Consider the following 17,199-nt stretch of genomic DNA (forward strand, 5'->3'; position numbering starts at 1 on the left):
TAACATTAATGGACCTATGAATAGCTTTAAAAAGTGGTAGGAATATTCTACTGTCAAAGCATAACATTAATTACTAAAATGTGGGGCAAAGGTAATATTGTTGACAGTAGTTAATAAGTAGCTTATAGACGTGAAATATTTAAATATTGATTTATGAAATTAAAGACACATGTTGCTTTGGTTTTTGTCTTAATGAAAAGTGAAGTATTGTGTTCAAATATAAAACATAAAATCTGAAAAGTCTTCTCAACCCCCAAAAAGAAGGAAACTTAAAAGTTTCCCTTCTTATTGCTTCCTCCTCCCTCTACCTCAGTTGGCCATACTAGTTCATCCATTAGTCCACTGGTTAAATTATTACACATATCAATCCCAGTACTTTTTTTAAGGATCATAATCCATTATAATTCACAAATATAGATTATAAATGTAACAAGTGCATATATGATTTATATGAGTTCCTCTAAATGAAAGTTAAATTTAGAAATAAAATATAGATGAAATATAATCAAAATATAGACAAAGTAGACTTTTTTAAAAAATTAACTTAATAAAAATTAACGTAATAATATTACATTAAGTTCGAAATTGTCTTGCTGCCCACCACACATATCTTAATACTTATTTCCTTAGAGGTGGGGTAACAATATTGCTGTCACTATATACAGTGTTCTCTTGGTTCCTCTTGTTTCAATTCATTATTTTATGCAAATTTTTTCATGACTTTCTAAAATCAACCTGCACATCATTTTTTTATACCATATATGCACATACACACACACTTCAACTTGTTCACTTTTTTTTTTTTTTTTTTTTTAAAGAAAAATGTTTGATTTTCAAGTTGAAGCACAAGGATAATGTATGTAGGATGGCTAACTGGTGCCATAATCTGGAGTCAGGAAGTTTAGATTGACCTGAACCATTTACTATGTGATCTTGGGCAAGTCACTTACTTAACCTCTGTTTTCCCCAGTTTATTTGTAAAAGAGGGTGATAATGGCACCTGCCTGTCAGAGTTGTTGTGAGAATCAAATGAGATAATAATTGGAAAACACTTTGCACAGTGCCTGATGCACAGTAGTTTTATCAGTGTTAGCTAGATTAAAAATCATTTTTTATTTTAACCATCATAATTGATTATCAATGATATCAACTATCATTACAGTTGAACACGATTAGAAGAGTTTTTTTAAGGTAATTTACTCCCAAGACAGCATTGTCCCTCTATTAATTTTTAAGAGGTGACAGATTTCTCTCTAAAGCCTTGGTCTAAGTCGATGTGGAGGAAAAATTACGCTATGGAGAGGAATTGTTTCTGGGATTTTTTATATCTGGATTTCTCTTCTCCTTCCTTTTCTTCTTCTTTAGATAATTCTTAGATACACCCTCATTTTTTCTTGTAGACTATCTACCTGCAATTGAAACTCTCCAGTTTTATTCCTGAGCCCTTGATTCATTTCTTTGATTAAACACCTCCTTACTGTAGGAGCAGGGAAGGTGGATAGTCTAGTTGGAGAATACAGTGAGAATGTGATTGACAGGTTTCAAGGCGGGCTGGAGGAAGACTTAAAAGGAGCTCAGAACATCCAAGCTTATTCCAAGGGGTCTATACCCTTCTCCTTGCCTTTTGTATTTATTTGTTTTTTCCATTGTGTAAACCCAAAGGCATAAAAATTAATTTACTAGGGACAAGTTGAGATTTGTTGCCATTTCAATGTCTATGTCATCAGCTATGAAAACCAAAAAATGTTTTTCATTGAAATTGGAGCCAGTTGCTGTATTAGCATGTGATCTTTTAATTAAAAGTATCAAGTAGACCATGTGAATCTGGGAGGATTCTCGGTCCTTAGAAAAAAAGATTTTTCAAAATTAGCTAAGCTGCTGGGCTGGATTTCAACTTTTAAGTAGTAGGGAAATTTCACTTGATCTTCCTATTGAAGAATAATATCTGCTGTTTTTATAAAGTTTTAAAATACTTCACTCAGGGATCTCATTTGAGCATTTAGTTATTTTTTTTAAATTAAAGCTTTTTATTTTCAATTTATCAATTTATTATCAATTTATTTTCAATTTATCAATTTATTTTCAATTTATCAATTTATTTTCAATTTATCCCTATTGGATAAATTTTCACCATTCACCCTTACAAAATCTTGTGTTCTACATTTTTCCTTCCCTCCCTTAACAAGTAATCCAATATATGTTAAACACAGAGCACTTACTTAAAAGCACCTACTGTGTGCAGAGTCAAAAACCAAAATATAGCTGATCAGCCTTTAGGAATCCGATTTCTGACGTTAATTCAAAATCTCATGTGAGAGAGGTATGTCTTCCCAGGAATCTGTGTACCTGTGGAGCCAGGTAGAGCGGCTGGGAAGGTGGAGAGCCAGCTTCAGACATCCTGTGGGGGGGAATGGCCGCCTGAACCCTGCTTCCCAGCCTGGGGTGAAGGAGACACGCCCGCCACCAAACAGGAAATTCTCTGCTAGGAGCGGCCATAAAGCCTCTGTGCAAACAAAGGAACTATTGCTGCAATGATACAGAAAAGCTGTTATTTAAAAATTAAAAGCAAATTTTCTTTTATGAGAGACCTCTCTGCAAGGCAGAAAGTATTGTTATCTGAGACACAGGAATCTTGGCTTATGGGTTTATTTTCTACAAGCTCAGCTTTTAGGATAAAATGCTCTTGAGCGGACAGAACTAAATAAAAAACAAAGGAGATGATGGCTGGTGCTTATGAGTAAGATAAATTAATCAGCTTAGAATTCTTGAAGAACGTGAGGTAGGCTTTCTGTTTGCCATTTTAACGTTTTCTGGTTTTTTAAATTTTAACAGAAACCACCCTTCAGTCATAGTCCAGCCTGGAAAAAGACCTCTACCCGTGGAGTCTCCAGATACGCAAAGAAAACGCAGGATCCACAGATGTGACTACGAGGGCTGCAACAAGGTGTACACCAAGAGCTCCCACTTGAAGGCCCACAGAAGAACCCACACAGGTACTACTGCCAGTGAGCCCAGAGCGAACCAGATGCTTAGAGCCCTAATCTGTGTCCGACTGGACTTCTGTCTAAGTTATCTAAGTATCTAAGTAATGAAACAGAATAACAACAATTAGGAAAATAATAATAGCATCCCTGTAGCGCACTGTACCACGTGCAGAGGGCTTTACAAATATTAGTTAATTTGCAGGAGGCTTTACAATTACTATAGTTAGTTTGCAGAGGGTTTTGCAAATACTGGCTAATTTGATCCTCGCCACGGTCCTGGGAGGTATCCCCACTTTATAGTTGGGTAGAAGCTCTCCGAGGCTGGATTTGATCCGTTGCACCACCTAGTAGCAGAGATAATGTGGAATACATGAGTAAAGGTTAGGATTATGGGGGGAGAAGGGCTTTTTTGTTTTCTTTTGTGTCCCTTTAGTAAAAGAGAGACTCCTTGGAGTCGTGGCCAGCCAGGAAAGGTCCCAGTAACTAGCCATGTCTGGTCCCTTGCCATGGGGTTTGGGGGGGCAGTGCCTTGTCTGCCTGTCTGCATGTTCCAAGGGCTGCTTGGAGTGTGAGCCGTAGGTGGGCCTTGGGTGTGATGGGGTTCAGGGGCTCCCCATTGTGATGTGGCTTTGGAGTGGGTCTAGCTGCTCGACCTGGGCCCGGATGACTAAAGGCAAGACCATGGCCTCCTCGAGGAGGCCCTGAGTCTGCACCGGGGGGCTCCATTGCCCATCCTTCTAAGGAACAGAAAATGTTAAACCGTTTGGCTGTGGAGTCAATCCTTTTTCTTCTCTTTTGCAGGAGAAAAGCCCTACAAGTGCACATGGGAAGGCTGCACGTGGAAATTTGCTCGGTCCGATGAACTCACGAGGCATTTCCGCAAACACACTGGGATTAAACCCTTCCAGTGCCCAGACTGTGACCGGAGCTTTTCGCGTTCCGACCACCTTGCTCTACATAGGAAACGCCACATGCTCGTCTGAAGTCCGCCAGTCTCCGTATCCACCCTTCTCTCGCCGCCTCCCTCCCTTTCTCTAACTCATTTTTTTACATGTACATTTTAATTTGGATTCAGCTGGTCTGAATCGCTGAGTTTATACCATTAAAAACTTCCATATGGTCAGTAATAGATGGTATCTAACCCTCCTTTCTCCTTGCCACGGGTCAGACCTAAAGAATGTGAACACTTCTTGTTTCTGGGGATGCTAAGCAAACCCTCCTAGACATGTTTAATGTACTGCATAAGGGAACGTGTAAACTAACCTAGCCATTTGTCAGCGTCTCCATGTATTCACTCATCATATATTGACAAACCAGTAAATGTATTAGAAATCCAGTATCCAGACTGCTAGTTCTTGCAGAACTCCATGCTTATGGGCCCTAGAATCTGGTTGGAGAGAGTGGAACCTTCCCCACGGGCTTAACCAGAACTGTGGCGGGACGAGACCCGATCGGTCGGCTCCTCCTTATCGTCACTTGTCAGAAATCGCATTTGTGTCCCACCTAAGTTAGAAACAGTATTTGTTGTCTCGGCCTCCTGTGTTCAGCCAACAGAACACGTTCAGGACTGGGCGGTCAGCGCGGCTCCTCCTAGAAAGTGTCCACCATAAAGTGGGGAGCAGGAGAGGGCTTGCGGGGAGGCCGGATAGCTCCCCTCCTCCCCCCCCAGCATAAGCATGCTGGGGGGGGCTGGGGTCCTGGGAGCGTTTCCATCAGCCCCTTCCTGAACTCCCACCCACTTCCCCAACCCATGTTCCATCCACATCTCTGCAAATTTGTACGATGAGAAAGCACAATCTTAGGTTCTCCACACTGGGTGCTCTGCTGCCAGAGGGATGAAAAGCTGAGGTGGTGACGGGGAGATCACAGAAGCCCCTTCCTTAGCTTTGGGGTCCCACAGGGCATCGTGTACGTTCCCGTAACCTAATGGGGTCTCACATACTCTCGGGGGTGTCTGTGAGAAGCAGCTGTTGATGCTTTCATAGATCCGTCCCTCTCTGTAAATCGAGCTAGTGAGCCCAGAGCACACAGAGACACGCCGCGCAGATTTCCAAATGCACCCGCCATTCGGGGATCCGCGCGTGTCCGCTCGGCCCCTCCCCTCAGCGAGCAGCACCCTGGAGGTCCCAACAGGAGGATGCTCGGGACTGGTGAGATCAGCTGACGGGGTCCCGGCCATGGGACGAGCAGAGCCGCCAGAACCCTGTTGGAACTGGGATCCCTGAGGAAGTTCTTCCTCAAAAGCTGGCTTTTGAGCAGTACTGTCAATCTGGGATATTGGGGTGGCCCGATTTTCTGTTCTCCATTAGCAGATGGGGCACCCAGGACTAAAAGGGGGCACCTAGGATCTGAGGTGTGGCCGTGCAGAAGTAGGGAGAGGAGAGGCGCGAGTGAAAGTTGTACCCCTTGGGACCTCTCGACTTCTAAGGAAAAGAACGTGGGTTCAGTAACGACTGAAAGGGGGCCGGTGCGTTTCACCATCCTGAAGATTCCATCACCTTTTGAATCCTGCAAGAGTTATGTGGGAGAGCCAGTTGCTATGGCAATAAACTAAGCATCAGGAAATTCAAATGTGGAACAGTTGTACATTTTCCAAACCTATTCCGTTTCTCCAACATCGATGACCCACATTAAAATGACTGTTTTGGTTAAGATGTTTTCGAAATGAATGTATTATCTTGGCTTATCTGAATTATTTGGGTTTTTTTTTCTTTAGTCCAGAATTGATAATTTTATGGATTAAAAAACGGATTCACAATTTGATTCCCCCTTCCCTTCTCTTCCACCCCTTTCCCCCCCAAAAAAATAACATGAAGAGATACCATTCAGGCCAAAACACCAGCTTGAAATTCAGTTAATGTCCTCAAGAACCAAGATGGAACGAAAATAGGAAGGGCGTGTCTGATCCAACGAATGTAGTTTGTGCTGTTCTACCCCCCAAAAAGTCATTTTTCTCAACTTGTATGGAATCTGTAGAAGAGAATGGAGTGCACTGAAATTTGAGCTTTCAGAGGTGATTTGTCAGTGCTTTTAACTTGTTTTGTATTGGTTTGTTTCGGTAAGAAAGAGCTATCAACAATCAACTTCAAAAGGAAAACGATCCTGAGACCTGATTACGCGTTCCCATATTACTCTATCTTTAGTTTAATATTTGGCCTTCTCTCAAATCTTCCTTTATAAATATTGTATTTTACTCATAGATGAAAATCCTAGTGTCTTAGCAGTTTGTAGCTGTTTATTGTGGAAGGAGTCAAATACAGCATAATCTCGAAATGCCCTTGAACGTATTTAGGTTGTATACCCTATCATTCTCGACGGTGGTTTTAGTAACAACATCCTTAATTGACTACAATTGTACACATGGAATTTTTTTTTCTTAATTCCATTTGCTAAAGGATTTCTCAAATTAAGTGTTATGGGGAAGAAGTCAGGAAATAACCATCTGTCTTATTAGAGTTTTAAAATGTGAATCTACATCTTCAATGGGCATTAACTATCTAATGGACTTTGGGGCTAGGGGATGTATTAGCAGAATAGCTACTACATACAACTAAGGAGATGCTAAATTAGCAGAAGGTTCTCAAGAGCCTTGAAACATTCATAGGAGAACTAGAGGGATATTTTTTAAAATGGAACACTCAACTGCACTATCAGTATTGCACTAACAAAGGATTCTAGGTGATTTTGCTGATAATGTATAGCCCTGTGTGTCATTTGTGAGCAGTTTATTTTTTGACAATCTCTTCGAGGAAAGCAGGTTTTGGCAGCGATTTGATTTGTTTAAAAAATATACCATAGTTCTTGACTAATCCCCAGAGTACATAAAAGTTGGTCAGAGTATGTTCTCTTCTTTCTCCTCAGTCAAAGTTAACGACTTCTAAAACGACTGAAAATTCTAAAATTAAGCCATTTTACACACATTAAATGAGGGCTACGCCAATCTTATGTTTTACAGATACTAGCACTTTTTTTTTTTATTTTGCTATTTATGTACTTAATGTTAGAGGGTCAAAATAATCTTTCTGCTTAGCATCTCTTAAACCATACCTGCCAGTATAGCGGGATATTACATTTACAGTACTTTTAATACTTGTGTAAACTATGCAGAAATTTTTAATAAAGTGTAATATATTTTATAAGCTAATAAGACTGAATGGGTAAGAGGTTTTTAGCATGCATTAGTATAACTTGCAAATACTGAAACATTTTGGTAATCTTTCTTACTAAAGATGTGAATGTTTAATGTACCTTCACTGTTTCTACTTTGGTAGTCCAATGGGAATTCAGTAATGACATTTTGTCATGTCAAACTGTGAACATAAATTTGTACTGTACAGTCCTCATATACTATATACCATATGCAATATATGTATTATAAACTTGTTAATAAAACCATCTGAATATTAAATGTGATCACATGATTTTTACATCAGAGGGGATGAAAGACATTTCCTCAAAGAAGAAAAGTCCACTGGCGGAGGAGACCTTCCCTTGCCCACGTAATTGGTTAGAGAGGAAGGGAGAGGTAATAAAATGGTGTGAGGTTGAAAGGATTTTTATAAGTAATAATTCAGGCATGAGCAATACAATATTAATATAGCAGGAAAAGATAAAATGATAAGATTAAAAGTAGAAAAGAGTTTTATAAGTAACAATGAGGTTTTAAGTAATACATTTTATAAATGATGGCTATCGATGTAGCAGGGAAAGGCAACAAAATGTTAAGATGAAATAGAAGAGTTTTATAAGTAATGAGGTTTTAATATATTTTATAAGTGATAAATAATTCAATATAACAGGGAAAGGTAACAGTGGTAGAGTTCTATAAGTAATGAGATTTTAAGTAATGCATTTTATGAATGATAAAGGGAAAGGCAGCAAAATGGTAAGATAAAAGTTTTATAAGTAATGAGGTTTTAAGTAATACATTTTATAAATGGTAAATAGCTATTAATATAGCAGGGAAAGGCAACAAAATGGTAAGATAAAGTCGTTTTATAAGTAATAATACGGTAATGAGTAATGTGCTTTACAAATGATAAATAGCTATCATTAATATGACATTACTGTGTCAGGTATTTCACAGAAACCTCATTTGGTTCTCATCACCCTAAAAGGTAGGTGCTGTTATTCCCATTTTAGAGTTGAGGAAACGGGCTTAAGTGACTTGCCTACGGTTATAACCAGGGAGTATCTGAGGCTGGATCTGAACTTGGCTACCTTGGAGTAAGGGACCCGGGTCCATAGTCCCGCTACCTGACCGCCTGTGACTTGTAACAACCTGTGTGTCTGAACTTTGGTTTCTTCTGCCTAAACTGGATATTGTACCCATGTGCTCTCTAACCCCCATCTGCTTTTGAGCCTGCCTCCTTAGCTGAGTAACTTTATTATTTTTAATCTTGGTGGAACTAAGATTTTGTCCCCTTAACTTACTTCAGTTGAAGCTATATTTCTGGGAAGCAGAAATAGGATTTAAAAATAAAAAAAAAAACTCATTGAAATTTTTGCTCCAGCCATACCTTAAAGGTAGGTGGGAGACAGAAACGTCAGACAAATGAGTCAGAACCAATAGGGGTCAAAAGAAAAAGGATGCTGGGAAGGCATGAGGGAGGGACGCTTGCACAGTCCAGGTGAGCATCATTGTGAATCTGTTTTTATACGAGGGTAGGAAGGAAAGATGAGTGGGTAGAGTGGATTCCTGCTCACAGTGTTTCTTGGTAGGGATGCAGTTTATGTTGTCATTGAGTGTTATTTTAACAGAAATGTGGGTATATTCTATAAATTGCAAATTACTGGTAGAACCTATCAAAAATTAAGAACAATGGTCAACAGAAAACAAGTTCTATCTCATGGGAGTTCTTTATTTTTGTTTTTGATAGCCAAAGCACACACTACATGCCCGTTACTGCCAAAATCCCTAGAATACAAATATAAACAAAATAGATCCTGCCCCTAGAGCAGCTTACTTTCTAGCTATGTAATAAATACATAAGTTAAATAAGTTAAATGTAATAAAGAAGAGCAGGATGGGGCTGAGGGAGTCAATATGAGGAGTACACCGGTTCCCTCGGGGCAGGGAAAGGAGGGAAAGGCCAAATTTCCAGTGGGGATGAAGTCCAGAGTGGAAACATAAGAATATATGGTCCTCCAAATGATGGAAGCCAAGTTATATCTGATGTGACCTTGGAATGACAGAAAGGGAGAGAAGGAAGGAGGCAGCAAGTCATGGATTAATTAAATCTCAGAGAAAGCAGTGTAATCAAGTGGAAAGAAGCCGTGCTGTAATTATCTGAGAAAGCTTGGAGTGGGGAGGGAAAACTAGAAGGGGATCCTGAAGGACTTCTAGAACTACTTAGAAGTACATTACTGGAATATATTATGGAAGTGCATGATTCATATTGACGTTTTGGCTCAATATAACAATATTTCACAACATAAGATAGAATAATAAAGCTAACATTCATTTAAGATTTGTGATGCACTTTACAAAAATTACTACATTTGATCCTCAAACAATCCTGGGAAGTAAAGTGCTATTATTCCCATTTTACAGAGGAGAACACCGGGGCAGACAAAAATGAAATGACTAGAGACACAGCTAATCCATGTCAGAGGTAGGATTTGAATCCAGGTGTTCCTAACTGCATCTTTCTATCATTTCATAGCTTCCCAGCGAGTATACTCCTGACAAATTAAGTTAGGGAATCCTCTTCTGCCTCCTTCTTGCTAGACCAGACTGCATTTGAGATAAAGGGCATATCTCTGCCTTTCCCCCATCCCTACAAGTTGTAATTATGCTGAGGAAGTTCTAAAAGTTTGTCCCCTTGGCCATTGATGATCTATCTAGCTTTGGGTTATTTCTCATGGCTGTAAAAGGTATTCATTTGTTCCTCATCAAAAGTTTGGTATAGATAAATGATAAAATGAGTTGTACTTTGAGCTCCTCAGAAGCTCTCTAAACAGAGTGGATTATTTTCCTTTAAAAATAAAAAATTAGCCCCGGAATGACTCCAAAATCAATGAAACCACAGGTCTAACCCTTATCCCTCCCCTTTGACACAACACCTATTTTTTCACTCCAGCTTCGATCCATCTTATTTTTGGAAGTCACCTAGAAAGGAAAATCAATTTAGCCATACAAAATAGGAATTCTTTTTAGAACTGAATTATCTTTATTCATTTTTTTTTGAGGGCTGTCAAAGGCCAGACACACGAAGAATACACTTCTTCATTGGAAGGCAGGTCCACTTTACTTGGACCCATTCAGAGTCAAAGATGAGGAAATGAAGAACATTTTAGAAGTAAAAATTAGATGCAATTCATAAGCCCTTGCTGAGACTGCTTAGGAAAAAACCAATCTCTGAAATCCCAGTTCCTACCAAATCAATGAATCTATCCATGGATGTTTGTTTGTTTATTATTTTTCTAGAATCAGAGTCTCAAAAAAAATTGGTTGGAAGAATCTGGTCCATTGGAAAGCTAATGGCTTTTCCCCCAATAGCACCCCAGGGGCTCATTATCTCTATGATCTTGGGCGTGTCATCCCACCTGAAAGGAAGGCATTGATCAGGGGCTTCGGAGGTCCCTCCCGGCCCATGCCCTCTAGTCCAACATGCTAGAGCCTTTGTGGCGGTTCGGTTGTGTCCAGTTCTTTGTGAGCCCATTTGGGGTTTTCCTGGCCTGGTTTTGCTGTTTCCTTCTCTGGCTCATTTTACAGATGAGGAAACTGAGGCAGAATTAAGTGACTTGCCCAGGATCACATGGTGACTAAGTGTCTAAGGCCAGATTTTAACTCCAGAAGACGTTTGTTCCCGGTTTCATGCTCCCACGCTCTTTGTCCTATGGCGTGACCTGGCTGCCCCTAGACCAAAATCAGTGCCTTCTACAGCATTGCTGATTGGCCATGACATCAGGGGGGTGACATCTCCCACGTGACGCAAGTGAGGCTCTGGTAAGTAAGTCAGCTGCCTCTCCTGGGCAGAAGGAACGACCTTTCCAGACAGTAATTCCAGATCTTTTAGCAGCTATCTTCCAGACTTATTTCAGGCTCTTTGGTTTGTGAAGTATTTTGTGAATTTTATGTCAGTGATCCTTACAACAATCCAGGGAGGTCAATATTATCATCTTCATTTTACATAAAATATAATATTGTGTGGCCCTGGGCAAGTCACTTAACCTCAATTGCCTCAGCAAAAATAAATAAAATAAAATATTCCTTATTTTCAAATAATGTACTAATTTTATATTAGAATTAATATATTATTTCCTCATTTTTCACAGGAGGAGCCGAGGCTGGCTTTGCCAGCTATGTATCAAATAAGCCTCCAAGACCGAATGCAGACCAGGATTTCCCAGTCCCCAGCTCTCTGCTCATTATCGCAGAGCGGCTGATCAATGAAGCCGGACAGGAGGACTGCTGCGGTACTTTATAGGAAGGGAAACTGAGGCTCGTCTAAGTTCTCATAGCAAATAAAGGTTAGAGATGGTATTCCAGCCAGGGTCCTTCCAACATCTTGTCCAGAGATCTTCTCCCCTGGATTGGTCTCCATTTATGTATATGAGGGCTTCGCTCCTCAGAGCACATGAAGTGGGCGAAGGAAGTGCAGGGGGACAAGTAATCGAGGGCCCCTGCCCTCAATTCAGGGGCAGCCAGGGGTGCAATGGGCAGAGTGCCAGCTCTCACCTCAGGAAGATCTGGATTTAAATCCAATCTCAGCACGCACCAGCTGTGTGACCCTAGGCAAGTCGCTTCCCCGCTTGCCTCAGTTTCCTCATCTGTCAAATGGCCCTGAGAAGAACCAACTATTCCATTATCTTTGTCAAGAAAACTCCAAAATGGGGTCACAAAGAGTCAGACTTGACTGAAAGGACTGGACAAAAATCAAAAAGCCTCAGCTCACTGTGCAGAGGTAAGTGCTGCTCAATCTGCTTAGCTGCCCACTGCTGGGAAATGGCAGAGTGGGATTCAGGTCCCGTGTTCTTCTGTCCGCTCCCTGCACTCGTTTCCAGCCCGTTCCACCTTAGCCATTCGGTTATTTTTGTCCTTCACAGTCAGAGCTCAGAGAATCGTCCCCAGCTCAGCTTTTCCTGGGGCCCAGTCTGCGCCTGCACTCTGAAAACATTCCAACCACGCCCTGACTTTACAGGAAAGGTAAGCAAGGAGAAAAGGGCCCCATTGTTGCACCATTGTGTACATATCCCCAGAGACCTGGGTGATGAGCACATTCGGGGAGAAAATAGCCCACAAATCCATGCACATTATAAAGTTGTCACTAAGAATGGAGGAACTTATGAACTCCACTTGACCTCTACTTCATAACCAGTTAATCAAAATGCTAAATAACAAAGAAATGAAAATGAGGTGGCAGAGAAATTCTGTATGTCAACTGGATACAACTGTTCAAAACGGGGATAATTTTATTTTTATATGGGTTTTCTAATTTTGAGATCTAAGATGCTCTTCGTTACTGAGGAATCGGTTATCCAGAAGACAAACAGTAAGGAACAGGATTGCAATCTCTTTTTGAAGTACAAACTGTTACTTACTGTTTCTAGCTGACTTTTTCTTACAGTTGTGGTTTCCAGTAGAATTTTACCAAGGATCTCATCTAGTGTGTAGCATATTCATTCAATCATTCATGTATTCATTCATTCACTCATTCATCCATCCACCCATTCATTCATCCAAACATCCATCCATCCATCCATCCATCCATCCATCTATCCATCCATCCATCCATCCATCCATCCATCCATCCATCCATCCATCCATCCATCCATCCATCTATCCATCCATCTATCCATCCATCCATCCATCCATCCATCCATCCATCTATCCATCCATCCATCCATCTATCCATCCATCCATCCATCCATCCATCCATTCATCCATCCATCCATCCATCCATCCATCTATCCATCTATCCATCCATCCATCCATCCATCCATCCATATTTTCATTCATTCATTCATCCAAAAAGCATCAGATGGCAGTCATTAAGTTAGTTGCTAGGGATACAGAGAAAACAAAAGTCTCAGTTTTCATAGAGCTCATATTCATCTCGGAGGAAGCAACATATAAACAGACAAGCAAATAGAAAATATTTTTGGACGTGAGGAGGCCATTTTCAACTGGGGGAAATTGGGACAGCTCTTGAGTAGAAAGAAATTCTGAAAGAAGCTAGGGATTTGCAGGGGTAGAGGTAAGAAGGGAGTGCATTCCAGGTATAAGGTACCATGTCCACAAAGGCATGAAGGGGAGAGATATGAAGTGCTGTGAATGGTCTAGCAAATAGGCCAGTTGGAATAGACCATTGAGTTGGTAAGGCAGGTGATGTGTAATAAGCCTGGAAATATAAGGTTGGGCCAGATTGTTAAAGGTTACAAGTCGCTTTGTATTTAATTTCCAGATTTCATTATCTCAAGTACCTAGTACAGTGTCTGCCAGTTAAATGCTTGTTGAATTGAATTCTTCCATAATGGCCACATGCTTTCCTGGACTGTGGAGCACATTTTCAGGATAACTCAGAAATTAAATTATTCTTAGTACCCTAGAGGCTGGCGTTATTTTATATTGCTCTCTTCTCATCCAATATTGTGCTCAATTTGTTGGAAAAAAACATTGAACCGGAAGTCTACTTCTGGCACTAACTTTGTAACTTTAGAAAAATCACTTCCCCTCCCTAGACCTTGGTTTCCTTATTTGGAAAACAAAAGGTCGAAATAAGGGATCCTCAAGTCCCCTCCATCTCTGACATTGTGTTTTCATTATTTCTAGCAGAAGGATCTAGCAGAAATGAGGGGGAGTCATATAGAACCAAGAAAAGAGTAAAGAGGGCCGCTGAGATTGCCAGAATTACAGGGAAGGACACAAGGAGCTCATTAAATTCTCATTATGTGGGTTCAGGTAATTCTGGACTCCTTGAATATCATAAAAGTATAATGGAAGGTCATTTGCCAAGGAATAAGCAGACTCGGAACAAAGAAACTGCTGCTCCAAAATCCTTTGGAGATTTTGAATTCCATTGTCTCCTTTGGCTTAGCTGTTTATTTTCTCATAAAATCCAGGCCTTGATCTGTACGAGATGCTCCTCAAAACTGATTTCCTGAGAATGATGGTTTGGAGTTTGGGAAAACCAGAACCAGAAGTTCTAAGAACTTACGAAGATATGAAATACTCCAAAATGACAAAGAGGGGAAGGTTCAGAAAGCTCTTTTTTCCCTCTGATGTATTCTGGAGAGTATGCTGGAACATGACAAGACAAAGCCCTGAGGCTGGCCCCTTTCTGGATTATTTAGAGCCACTGCATGCTCAGACAAGCCCGTAGCCCACTGCCTGGGTATGAGAATCAGGCTCTTTGGGAATACAAGAATCTCTGCCAAACAGTCCAACCAGAAATGGGTGTGGCTCTTAGTGTTTTCACAAGTCACAAGTGAATGACCTGCTAGTACCCTTAATTAATACCCTATTGCTTCTTTTAAACATATTAAGAAAAATAGAGTGAATATAGAGTTTGGAATATTGTTTGTAAAAGATAAAGTGGTTTTTCTTTGGTTGGTTTTGGGGGGTTTTGGTGGGGGGGTTTTGTGGGGTTTTTTGGAATTTATTCTTATTCAAAGTCTAGAATAACCTTGGTTTATCGACCAGAAAGAATTTTTTAAGTCTTATAAGTGGTCAGTACATTTGGCTCCGGAACCAATGGCACTGGGCTGTGTTTGGCTATTATCCCACATTAGGAAGTTTATTATTCAAACACTACATCTCATTTCCAAGGAAAATACTGTTGATAGATTTTGAAAACCAGAGCTGATCTTCACTTAGCCCCAAGACCAGCTTGACTTTTTTGTCCTTGTAAGTTCTTTAATTCATGTGCTTTTATTTCATAATAGAGAAATTTTTTTTTTCTATCAAGGCTCATTAATCCACAGGAAGGAAAAATCAATCAAAAGTCTTATAAGTTAAAAAGTTATTTAAGTTTTAAAAGAAAGGAAGAAAATTCATAGGAAACTTTGAAAACAGTTCTCTCCAGTAGAAATTAGTGGAGATGATGTCTGCAGGGGGCATCAGGGCAGAGTTGGAGAGGGAAGGAAGAGAGACAGAGAGACAGAGAGACACAGAGAGAGACAGAGACAGAGGCACAGAGACACCGAGACAGACACAGATACAGAGACAGAGAGAGGAAGGAGAGAAGGAAATAAATAGAATAAATACATATTCCCTCAGCTACATGCTTCCTAATAATTACTTTAATCTCGCCTTCAAAAATAAATAAACAAATGAACAGCATATATCAACAAAAAATGGCAAGAAAAGGTTTTCCCTTCCCCTATATACATATAGGGTATTCTCTTTCATGGGTTATCATACTATAAGTGGGAGACTATGCACAAACAACATACTTGGCCAGGAAACATGAAAAGCTAGTGATCATCTCCTCTAAACTTTCCCCAAAACTTTCCTGTTTCCCTTTGAGCTCTGACATCCATCCATCCACTCTGATCTTCATCCCCATTTCTGACTCCACCCCTCCAGCATCCAATCACTTGCCAGGTCCTGTCAGTTTATGGCTCTAATACCTCTTGACTCTGACTTCCCTTAGCTGGTGCACCAGAGAGGAAGGAGCCATGGGCTCAGAGACGGAGAACCTCGATTCATTTTCTGGTTCTTTCATCTTAAAAAGTCACTCTCTTTTCCTGGGACTTGGTCTCCTCATTTTTAAAGTGAGGGGATTGGATTCGCTGACCTGTAAGATATCTTCCAGTTCTAATCCTATGATCTTACACGAGATCCTACCTTAGTTGGGGCACTTATTACCTCCAGACTATTACAAATCTAAATTATTATAAAGTCTATAATCATGTCAAGACTATTATAAGAGCCTCTTAATTGGTTTTTCTACTTTCAGGCTCTCTCTTCTCCAATTCATCCTCCTCGGTAGAGTGCCAAAATATTCTTCCTAAGATACAAGTCTGAATATATCATTATTCTGGTTAAAAATCTTCACTGAATCTCTGTTCCTTCTAAAAGAAAATGTAAATTCTGTTTATATTCAAAGATCGCTACAATTTAGTTATAATCTGTTTTTCCTTATTTAATTTACTTTAATATTTAATATACTTATATATTTAATATAGATATGCTTATTTAACAGACATATATAATATTATACATAGTATATATAAGTAGAATGTACATATATATATATATATATATATTTATATTTAATGATACTCCCCTTCACACATTTTACACTCTAGCCAAACCAGTCTACCAGCTGGTCCTCAAACTGAGTATTCCCTCTCTTTGCCTTCACTAAGATCTCCCTTATCCTAAACATAAACAAAGAAATTCTTTTGATCCTGCTACCTGTTCAGTCTTTCCTCACTTCTTCTCAAACCCCATTGACTCCTATATTCAAATAAAAATCATGGTTACTGGTAAAATAATTCCTTAATAGTGTTACAATAGCACAAAGCCCATAAAGCATTTCAATAATGTATCACAATGAGAAAGTTAACTCTTAAAGTCATTCCCCTCTAACCATTAATTATGACTACTGACTTCTCATACATTCTGGAAATATAGTCCCATCATTCAGCATGCTCAGAATAATAGTCAAATTCTCTTAAAATTTATTTTTGGTAGATCTTCTCCCCAAAATAAAAGCCAGGAGCAACTCTGTCAAGAAATGTCATTTTCCTTGACAGGTAACTTACCTAACTTCTCAAGAAAGAAATTCTTTTTGTACTTTTTCTCATTTTTTTCTCACAATCTCTCTCTGGCCAGAATCATTAACTCTACAAATATAGTTAAATGCCTCTCCTTCAAAGATCTGGTTTAAAGATATAGTTAAATATGTGTGTGTGTGTGTGTGTGTGTGTGTGTGTGTGTGTGTGTGTGTGTGTGTGTATATATATTCTGTCTCTGTCTCTGTCTCTCTATCTATATCTATATCTATATATCTATATATCTATATCTATATATAATCTCTGTGCGAAAGGCTATTGGAACTGGTTTTAACACTTAACAAATCCATCTTAAAGGGTGAAGATATGTCCCTGCTGAGGAAATAATTTAAATGTGTTTTAATGTGGTGCAACCATACTGAAGTTGAAAATCTAGATTGAAAATCAAGAAAACATAATTGGTTCTGTCTCTATCACTCATTAGCTATATGAAAGTGGGAAGTCATTTCACCTGGGTGTCCTGAGGGGT

General features: G+C 39.6%; 1 protein-coding gene across 5 annotated transcripts in view; it reads left to right on the forward strand.

The window, feature by feature from the left end:
- KLF3 (Kruppel like factor 3) overlaps positions 1-7,393 on the forward strand; it is a 31,271-nt gene extending 23,878 nt beyond the window's left edge. For 4 of the 5 annotated variants that reach the window (XM_031943089.1, XM_023506049.2, XM_012552290.3 and 1 more), the window contains exons 5-6: positions 2,833-2,993; positions 3,786-4,285. In XM_031943089.1, the coding sequence (XP_031798949.1) occupies positions 2,833-2,993; positions 3,786-3,967 (343 nt within the window). In that variant the 3' untranslated portion in view covers positions 3,968-4,285. Of the gene's footprint in view, positions 1-2,832; positions 2,994-3,785 lie in introns of all 5 variants that reach the window. The other variant, XM_023506048.2, reaches the window with a different exon arrangement.
- The last annotated feature ends 9,806 nt before the right edge of the window (positions 7,394-17,199 follow it).

Source organism: Sarcophilus harrisii, chromosome 6 (assembly GCF_902635505.1).
Source record: "Sarcophilus harrisii chromosome 6, mSarHar1.11, whole genome shotgun sequence".
In the NCBI taxonomy this organism is placed as follows: domain Eukaryota; kingdom Metazoa; phylum Chordata; class Mammalia; order Dasyuromorphia; family Dasyuridae; genus Sarcophilus; species Sarcophilus harrisii.